The sequence below is a fragment of the Pangasianodon hypophthalmus genome, chromosome 13 (genome assembly GCF_027358585.1).
Source record: "Pangasianodon hypophthalmus isolate fPanHyp1 chromosome 13, fPanHyp1.pri, whole genome shotgun sequence".
NCBI classification, from domain to species: domain Eukaryota; kingdom Metazoa; phylum Chordata; class Actinopteri; order Siluriformes; family Pangasiidae; genus Pangasianodon; species Pangasianodon hypophthalmus.
The window spans coordinates 25441699-25452364 of record NC_069722.1 but is presented as its reverse complement, the minus strand read 5'-3'; the positions used below and the strand labels follow the sequence as shown (position 1 = coordinate 25452364).

General features: G+C 40.5%; 1 protein-coding gene across 3 annotated transcripts in view; it reads left to right on the top strand.

Annotated features, from left to right (window-relative positions):
- The window catches only part of LOC113523774 (voltage-dependent T-type calcium channel subunit alpha-1I), a 162414-nt gene that overhangs the window by 116718 nt on the left and 35030 nt on the right, over window positions 1–10666 (top strand). For all 3 annotated transcript variants that reach the window (XM_034310154.2, XM_053239084.1, XM_034310152.2), the window contains exons 9-13: window positions 1032–1359; window positions 1915–2378; window positions 7879–8030; window positions 8379–8564; window positions 10329–10446. In XM_034310154.2, coding sequence (XP_034166045.2) covers window positions 1032–1359; window positions 1915–2378; window positions 7879–8030; window positions 8379–8564; window positions 10329–10446 — 1248 coding nt within the window. The remainder of the gene's footprint in view (window positions 1–1031; window positions 1360–1914; window positions 2379–7878; window positions 8031–8378; window positions 8565–10328; window positions 10447–10666) is intronic.

The following is a 10666-nucleotide window of genomic DNA, read 5'->3' as shown; positions in this document are numbered from 1 at the left end:
AGTTAAACAGCCCGTAAAACAGCATGCAAATAAAAAAATTACATGTAATTAGTGCTGGAATGAGAGGCCGAATCGAGGAGAGTGACAGAGCTGCAAACTGAACGATAGAATGATATATAGATCTTTTTTATTTTTTTATTCTAACAATGACTTAAAAAGTTCAGCCATCCCTGCCACATTATACCCTCACATGTCCAGTTGTTGTTGTTGTTGTTGCTAGTTTTGTACGTAAGTCTGTGATGACTGTTTATTCGACTGTTTATTCATGTTTATTTTGGATTTGTTGTTGTGGTTGTAGTTGTAGTTGTTGTGGTTGTAGTTGTGGTTGTTGTAGTTGTTGTGGTTGTTGTAGTTGTAGTTGTTGTGGTTGTAGTTGTTGTGGTTGTTGTAGTTGTAGTTGTTGTGGTTGTAGTTGTTGTAGTTGTTGCTAGTGTTTTGTATGTAAGTCTCTGATGATTGTTTACTCGTGTTTATTTGTGGATTTGTTGTTGTTTATTGTTGGTGTAATAAACGGTAAAGAAAAGAAAGGGGGAAAAATAGGGATAAAAGAATAATAATGAAAATGATGATCTGAATTCCGTCCTAAAGAAAAGAAAGACGGCATTAAGTGCAACTTTTACCCCAAATGACATAAATATTCACCAGTAAAGCCACTTTGTGTGAATAAATAACAATCATTTAATCAATCAATCAATCAATCAATCAATCTACCAATCCTGAACTAAAGTCACGCCTTTCTTCCTCATTGGGTTTTTAATGGCAGATCAAGACACACTTCTCCAGATTACAGATTTGCCTCTGAAAGAATTTATGTTTTGCTGCTTTATTTGTGTTTATTGTTTTATTTTGTTTTATTTTGTGTTAGAAAGGTTTTGTTTATTCACGTTTATCAGTGCTGTTATGAAAGAACTGTATATTTCTGTGGATTTATAAAGAGATGTGATTATTGATTGATATACGCAGACCTAGAGGTTTTACTGTTTTACATTAATTCTAAACTCCCGTAACGTCCTGTCTGTTTCCGCGTCCAGATCGGCTCGTTCTTCATGATTAACCTGTGCCTGGTGGTCATCGCCACGCAGTTCTCGGAGACGAAGCAGCGAGAGCATCAGCTGATGCAGGAGCAGCGAGCTCGCTGTCTGTCCTCCAGCACGCTGGCGTCTCTCACCGAGCCGGGCGACTGCTACGAGGAGCTCTTCCAGCTGGTGTGTCACGTCCTGCGTAAGGCCCGGCGCCGCTCCGTCGCCCTCTACTACACGCTCCGGGGTAGAGCTCCGCCTCCTGGGGGAGGGCGGGGTCGGAGAAGAGGAGGGGTCAAAGCTAACGGAGGCGAGAGGCGGCAGTGTCACTCTACTCAGGGTGAGTATTTTATTTTACAGAAATAACCTCTTTTTCGTTAGCACTTGTACATGAGTGCATTTATACCATGCTATATAGCATACATTACACCTCCATATGCCTGTCATAAGCCTGCAAAAATTGCTACATGGGTAACTTTTTATAAAGCAGGAGAACATGATGGATCATATTTGTTCACACTGATGTTGTAAAACACAGGGACTGGTACAGTATACACACCACAAGTTATAATGCATCATAACATACACCTTTACGTACATTTAATAAAAAGTCAGTTCACTTAAAACCTGTAATAATCTGTCATAATGCTTTTATTAAACATCTAACTAGTAAATGTTACTAGAGCCTGTGTTATAGTGCATTACAACCTACAGTTATAGTGCTCGTACAGAGCCTGTTTAACATTCCACGAGTTATAATGCATTATAATGTAATCATTAAACATTTAATAAAAGCTCATTGTATTGACTTACTGACATAAGGGTTTATTGTATATATAATATTGTTATTGTATCTATATTTGTTTATATTTATTCGTCCCTCGTTTTCTCCTAGTGTCTCGCTGTCCTCACCACAGTAAAATAGAGCACAGCCCTCAGCCTCTGGATAATTCTATCCCTTTTTCACTTTCTCCGAACCCGGAAGATTGTCCCGAGTGCACCGCCCTGTCAATCAGGGAGGGGGCGGGGCCAGGGGCGGACTCAGCCAATGGCGAGGAAGGAGAGGGCGCGCTGGAGGAGACTGACCGGGAGGAGAACCACTTAGAAGAGAGAATAGACGAGGAGGAGGAGGAGGAGGAAGAGGAAGAGGATGATGAAGATGAAGATGTGGATGGTAAGAAGAAGAAGAAGAAAAGGAAAAAGAAGAAGAGGCGGTCCTGCTTTTGGAAATGTAAAGACTTGTGGGACGAGATGAGACAGAAACTGTGGAGCATCGTCGAAAGCAAATATTTCAACCGAGGAATCATGATCGCCATCCTCATCAACACCATCAGCATGGGCATCGAACACCACAACCAGGTAAAGCACATGACCTTCAACCTTTAACCTCTGACCTCTAACCCTCACATAATTCAACACAGACATGCGACAGAGGACTCGTCTTTACTCACTGAACGTCAAACAATTAACACAAACTATACAATGTCTAATAAAACTGTTCATCCCACAGCGCTGTTGAGTTCTGCATCCTGATTGGTCAGAAGGTGTTGATTAGTTTTCTCTAACAGCAGCTCTGACAGTAGCGCAGCAGGTTTATATTAATGCGCTGGTTCTAATACGTTATTGTTTCTATAGCAACAGCTCGTTCACAGCGACTCGTACAGCTGACGCTCCACTGATAATCAACAGATTTACAAATTGTTGATATGGTGAAGTTTTCTGGAAGGAGATTGCAAGTTTGTTTACAGAAGGAGTCTCCAGTTTCAGTGCTTTGTAACAGTCAGAGGTAAAGCTGGACATTCCACAACATTAAATGTAACTATAAAGGGATAAAAAGTAGGACGTGGTGTTCGTTTATAAATAAAACCTTGTAATTGTTGGCAATTTGCTGTGATGTGTCTCTTTCTCTCCGTCTCTCTCTCTCTCTCTCTCTCTCTCTCCACCCCCTCACTTCTTCTTCTCGTCCTGCAGTAGATCGCTATTCTCTCCTCTCTCGAGCTGAAGAGACTAAAAATAACAGGAGGAGAGAGAGAGAGAGAGAGAGAGAGAGAGATGTAGAGGAAACAGAAGCACTGCACTCTTTCGTTACGCAGCATTTTCACCCCCACAACAAGTCGAACATTACAGATCATTTCTCTCGCCCACACAAAGACATGGCAATTCTGCAATTCGTTTTTTTTTCAGTGTGAGGTTTAGTCCATTTGGAAATAATTTGTACCTTACTGTTGTGTCGATAAATGACATCATCCACTGTGACTCAGTCCTGCTCTCGAAACCTTCATTATTATACAGAACAGAAGAAAAACGGAAAAATGTGTCGGAAAGATTGTAATATTTACAAATGCGGACGGAGCAGCTGGAGATTTTTTCTACGCCAGGCTGCTGACTGAGGGAAATCTGATACACACACTACAGCCAAACATTAGCAGTCAGGAAATAAACAGCTTAGATCCGTTTAACACACACAGATAGATGTGCTGAGGGAGGAGAAGAGAAGAGACAGGAACGGAAAGCAGAAAGGGATAAGAAGAGAAGACGAGGGAAATGAGGCACAGCAAAGGGGAAGAAGAGGAAAAGGAAATTACCAGTGAGAAGCGAAGGGAAAGAGACAGGGTTTAAAGGGAACAATGAGGAAGGGAAGAGGAATGTCAAGTGGCAGGAAAAGAAGGAAAGAAGGCGAGGGAAATGGGAAATGATGGGAAGGGAAGTGAATCAAGGAAGAGATAAAAAGGGAAAAGATAAGAAAGCTTTATTGTCATTATGCTCGTGTATGGGGACGGAAAGAAAGGAAAAGGAAAGAGTAGAAAGGGAAAAGAAGAGGCATTTTAAAACAGACTGATGGATCTGATGGGAAGAGATGTTAATGGAACCAAAGGGAAGGGAAGAGTGAAAAAAAAGAAAGAGAAGAAAATGACATGAAATGAGAGGAAAGGAAACAAGATGAAAGAAAAGAGAAGAATGGGAAATAGGAAAGCTTTAGGCTTTAGGACTGCAATTACCACGAACAGTTTTCATGTAGTACACAGTTATAGAAGGGAATGATTTATAATCGCACTATCCGTGTCACCCAGATGAGGATGGTTCCCTTCTGAGTCTGGTTCCTCTCAAGGTTTCTTCCTCATATCATCTCAGGGAGTTTTTCTCACCACCGTCATCTCTGACTCGATCATTAGGGATAAATTCATACATTTAAAATTTATATATTTCTGTAAAGCTGCTTTGTGACAATGTCTGTTGTTAAAAGTGCTTTACAAATAAAACTGAATTGGAACTGAAAGGAAACGGGAGAAGAGGAGAGGAGAGGAGAGAAAGAGTAGGAAATAGGGAAGAACACTGGAGGAAAGGAAAGAGAAAAGCAGGAAAGGAAATGAAAACACAGTTCACAGAAGGTAGGAAATGAAAGCGAAGGGAGTGAAGACAGAAGGAAGGGGTGAAGAAAGAAGAAGTGAGATGGAGGGATTTGAGCGGAGAGTCTCTGGGTGTGGATTATCTGCTCTGATTGCTGCATCGATAGCTCAGGTGCTTTAAATGGCATCTCCTCTGTGTTGCCACTGGTTTTGTTTTCACTCGTCCTTCACGTCTCTGCCTCGACTCATCGATAGACTGATATTGATCACAGAGAGACGGAAGAGATGATAGTCACAGAGTGGTGAGATGGAGAGAGAGAGATGGAGAGAAAGAAGAATCTGCCCTTCTCCCATATCTATCTACACAAGGATTTCAACCTCTTATCCTATACACTGACACGATACACTGATCTCACACACACACACACACACACACACACACACTGTCATCAAGCTCTAACTGTCAGCTGCGTCACTCCGTCTTCATCTGCCTCAGAAATAAACATTTAACTTCAGTTCTTTTCTCTAAAGCAAAGCTCTTAACTCTGAGGTGAAGGTGATGAACGTGATGAAGATGGTGAAGGTGGTGATGGTGATGAAGGTGAGGAAGGTGATGAACATGATGAAGGTGGTGATGGTGTTGGAGGTGGTGAAGGTGATGAAGGTGATGAACATGATGAAGGTGGTGAAAGTTATGAAGATGATGAAGGTGGTGAAGGTGATGAAGGTGATGAAGGTGGTGAACGTGATGAAGGTGACGAACATGATGAAGGTGGTGAAGGTGATGAACATGATGAAGGTGATGAACATGATGAAGGTGATGAAGGTGGTGATGGTGATGAAGGTGATGAAGGTGGTGATGGTGATGAAGGTGATGAAGGTGATGAAGGTGGTGATGGTGATGAAGGTGATGAACATGATGAAGGTGATGTAGGTAATGAAGGTGATGAAGGAGGTGAAAGTTATGAAGATGATGAAGGTGATGAAGGTGATGAACATGATGAAGGTGATGTAGGTGATGAAGGTGGTGAAGGTGATGAACATGATGAAGGTGATGAAGGTGGTGATGGTGATGAAGGTGATGAAGGAGGTGAAAGTTATGAAGATGATGAAGGTGATGAACATGATGAAGGTGATGAAGGTGGTGATGGTGATTAAGGTGATGAAGCTGATGAAGGTGATGAAGGAGGTGAAAGTTATGAAGATGATGAAGGTGGTGAACGTGATGAAGGTGATGAAGGTGGTGAAGGTGATGAAGGTAATGAACATGATGAAGGTGGTGATGGTGATGAAGGTGGTGATGGTGATGAAGGTGATGAACATGATGAAGGTGATGTAGGTGATGAAGGTGATGAAGGTGGTGATGGTGATTAAGGTGATGAAGCTGATGAAGGTCAGCTTTGTCTTCCTCGATTGCGAAAGAGTCCTGATGGATTTTTGCTGCATATAAAGAAGATTTAACAAAAATCCAGCTGATGTTCTGCTGTATATTTGAGCTTGTGATGTTTTTTTCGTCACTTTTGCTTTTCATTAAACTGCTGAAGTCTGTGATGTCGCTCATCAAAGATCATAAATATTCCTCAAAAATACACCATAATTTAATCTTTAGAGATTTTCTCAAAATAGTTTTCTGTCTCAGAAAGCAAACGCAAATCCACTTTTAGCTTCACAGTTTACCAGTGAGTGTGTGTGTGTGTCTGTGTGTGTGTGTGTGTCTGTGTGTGTGTGTGTGTGTGTGTTTAGATTATAAAACCAGCTTTACACAGGTTTTGGCCTATAATTAAATTATTTATTTGATTTTTCAAGAGGGAAGTTAAGATTTCTCTTGCTTTCTTTTTTTTTTTGTTTTTTTTGCTTTTTTATTGGTTCAACATTTTATTTCTAACATTTTCACTGACTGTTAAAGTCTTCAGGTTAATGTCTGCATCTTTATTAAGCAGGACTCATTTTGAGAGGAAAAATAAGAGGATGCTGCTGCTCATGTTCAGAAACGACGAGGATCATCATTTCCCTCTTTTCCTTAAGGTTTAATTAACATCATTATATCACTTAATGCTTTTATCATATTTTCATTTCAACCGTAATATACATTTATACAGCGTTTGCAAATTACAGCCTTCAGAATTGAACACTTTCTTTAAAAAAGGAATAAATATCTAACGAGTGTTAATCAGAGAAAGATTTCTGGAGTTAATAACGCAATCAGTGTGAGTTTGTCTTAATATTTAATTACGCTGTCGCATTAATTAGCCTCTGACATCAGTAGGCTGGATAATTAAGTTAAACTTGTGGATTCAGCATCAATTAAACCCACCTTTTTTTTCTTTTTCAGTTATATCACTCTTTATAAGTGCGCTGAGAAGTCGGAGTGTGTATCAAAGGTCAGACCACAAGTGGAAAGGGAACTAAAAGAAGTAGAAAAAACATCTAAAGCGGAGTTAATGAGAAACTACGACTACAGCAGAGAAGAAACATGGCTCAGAACTACAACCTGCTAGGAATAACTCGCATGGGGACGTGCTGTTATAGGAAAATAATCAACCGCAGGGTGGTGTGATGGAGTGGCCTTCCTGATACCCTGCTAAAGTCCATTATTTTCCTGAAACAGCACATCTCCAGGTGCTTTATTCCTCTTATACCACAGCAACTTCCCAGTGATTACAATTTTTTATTTAGAAAACAACAACATTGTACTTTTTATCCATTTATAGGTACATTTAACATTCATGAAACGAGTTAGTTCCTTTTTTCACTTACGTTATAGCAGCTATAAACACTCGTTCCCTCACCAGCTGATCTTTATTCTCTCTCTTCAAGTTAATAAGACAAAAAATTAACGCAGATGGTCACGTTACTGAGAAAGCGCAAAGAAGCGTAAACTCCTCTGTCCTGAAGACGTCTGACAGCTTTACCTCTGACTGTTACAAAGCGCTGACACTGGAGACTCCTTCCATACCTGAAAATTTCACCATATTAAAGTTTTTTAATCTTTTTTTTTTTAATCATTAATGGTGTGTCCACTGTGAATGAGCTGTTACTATAGAAACGATACCGTATCAGAATGAGAGCATTAATATAAACCTGCACTACAACATCTTCTGACCAATCAGAATCCAGAATTCTACAGCAGATGAATTCACTGGATACAGGTGAGACCGAGGGGCGTGGTCAGGGCGTGGTCGGGGCGTGGTCGGGGCGTGGTTGGGGCGTGGTCGGGGTGGGGCTGAAGAATAAATAGAAGAAAACAGGATGAGTCTGAGACGCTGATGATGATGTTGTGCTTCAGGACACGCTGGGATGCAGCTTTTTATTTTTTTTTTTAGAAAAGGTAAAAATGTCATTAACCAATTAGATAACTTTTGGTCACATGATACACAGCTGACCTGATGTCTAAGAATAAAGAACTTTATAAGAAAACATTAAAGAAGCTGTGCTTCAGTGAAGGTTGAGATGTATATACTCGTTTCTTCTCCTCTGTCTTGTTCTCATCCTGGTTCTTCTCATTTCTTCAGCCTGAGGAACTCACCAACGTGCTGGAGGTCTGCAACATCGTCTTCACCAGCATGTTCACGCTGGAGATGATCCTCAAACTCACAGCGTTCGGCTTCTTTGAGTACCTGAGGAACCCGTACAACATCTTTGACGGCATCATCGTCATCATCAGGTGAGTGAAGTCGCGCTCTGGATTAAACTGACAACAAACACACGTACGTCATTATCGTTATTCACGTCAGAAGATCATTTTAATAAAATCCTCATGAACTGATGATCGCAAGAAAATTTGCAGCAAGTGAACAATTACAAAATTTGCACGGAATATTTATTTAAAAAGCAGATATTGAGTCGAGTCACTCGGTGTCTGGGGTTTGTTTTTTATTCAATGAAAATTGATTTCTGTTTCTGGATTTTGTACACGTCTTGAAAGGTAGAGGTCATGTGAGAAATATTGTTCATTTCTCCTCTTCTCCTCTCTTCTCTTCTCTGCGTGTGTGTGTGTGTGTGTGTGTGTCAGTGTGTGTGAGATCATCGGTCAGTCTGACGGCGGTCTCTCCGTGTTGAGGACGTTCAGGTTGTTGAGGGTGATAAAGCTGGTGCGCTTCATGCCGGCTCTGCGCAGGCAGCTCGTCGTCCTCATGAAGACCATGGACAACGTGGCCACCTTCTGCATGCTCCTCATGCTCTTCATCTTCATCTTCAGGTGAGGAGGAGTGTGATTGAGTATTTACACTGTATCTCTGATGGGAGACGCATCTTAATCAGAGACATCGCTAATCTCAAGGAGTGAATTTTTTATGGATGAAATTATGAATGAGCTTGAAGTTTCTCTTTAAGTCTTGCAGATCTGAAAAATCCAGCAACTTTTAAACGCAGATGATTTTAATAATGGAGTGGAGCTCAGAAGCTGCAGAACCCGACTCTGAATACCAGAAACTTTCCCCACGTACTTACTGACGTAACTCTCGGACTCAAGTAGCCAAATCTGAATAAGATCCATATATTATATAGAAAGGTTTATGCTATAGCCATCATGGTGTGTGTGTGTGTGTGTGTGTGTGTGTGTGTGATTTTTTAATGTGTATGAGAGAGAGAGAGAAAACACAGATATTAGCTGCTGCCCTTAGAGAACTGATGGAGATGAATGGCATTCAATATAATAACACTGAATCCCCCGTATCCCCTGAACCACACACACACACACACACACACACACACACACCAACACACACCAACACACCAACACACACACACGGCCCTGCAGCACTGCAATTCCTGCTGAGTGCTCAGAGACAGATGGGTTCCCACACCGGATTGAGTGCATTAAACCCCGTTGCCCATCCATCTTTTCCTCCTCTCACGACTTCGTCTCCGAGCGCTGATGAATTTACACTCGTCTAAACGAGCCTCAGATTTATGGCAGTTAAACATCGACACCGTTACCGTGAGCTCACGCAACACGCCACTGCTTTCACCTCCACGCGTACGTGCACAGCGGAAATGACTCATCTAAAAAACAAAGCAGTGTGAACATCACCGATCAGGGAGTGTGGATGGAGTGATGATGATGATGATGATGATGATGATGATTTGCTGTACTGTCATCATTCAAAGCATCGTATTAAATTCTCCACTCGCTTTCACACGCCTCCTGAAACTGTACTTTATAACTAAACCCCTCCAAATATGTTACTTTACACCACACGTGCTTCATCACCTTCACGTTCTGTAATCACGCAAACACACGTGTCGCTGGTGTGCATCGGATTTCACTCTTAACGCACACGTTCTCTTCATCAGGACAGTTCGTGGAATATAAAAATGGAATATAGAAAATTATTTAAGATTATAGAATTTTAAATTACAAAATAAACATAAAATAAAAATAGAAATACTGAAAACATATTAATGCGCTGTAATTTTACATTGAAGGTGGAAAAAGTTCTGGCATGATTTATCTGTTTCTTTTTTTTTACATCACAAAAACCTGCCATTTTAACAGGGGTGTGTAAACTTTTTATATCCACTGTATGTCTATTGTAATGTTTAATAATAATAATAATAATAATAATAATAATAATAATAATGCAGAAATTAAATAACGTTCCATACAAACTCAGGTTTATGCACCAAAATGTCAAATACAGAAATTAGATTAAATCAGATGACCTGTTGATTTGTTGATTTGTTTGTTGATTTGTTTGTTGATTTGTTTGTGTTTATGGATCTGAGAGCTACAGAGATCTTTACCAGGAGCAAAGATCTCTGTATGTTTGATTCTTTCTCTGTATGTTTGAGCGCTTGTGTTATCAGGCTCTTCAGTGTGTTCACTACAGAAAGCTGTGTGTGTGTGTTTGTGTGTGTGTGTGTGTGTGGACATGCTGATGACCTGAAACGACCCTCGACACGCTTCAGACCCCGTCAGTGTGAACTGAGCCTCACTTTATTGTGTGTTTTTGTTTTTCAGTATTTTGGGAATGCACATTTTCGGCTGTAAGTTCAGTCTGAAGACCGAAGCTGGAGATACGGTTCCTGATCGGAAAAACTTCGACTCTCTGCTCTGGGCCATCGTCACTGTGTTTCAGGTAGAAATATCACTGATACGATGCTCAGGATCAGCCTCGGGCCGACAAAAAAAAAAAAAAAAAGTGAAAGAGAAAAGAGAAGGAATTTGATCCGATCCTGTAATGAATGGAAAAGATTTGGAAAAGATGTTTTTTTTTTTTTGTTTAAATGTACATATAAAGAGACTTCACTGTCATTTTGTTCTGTTCAGATTGATTTTTATTCTGTTTATATTTTAAA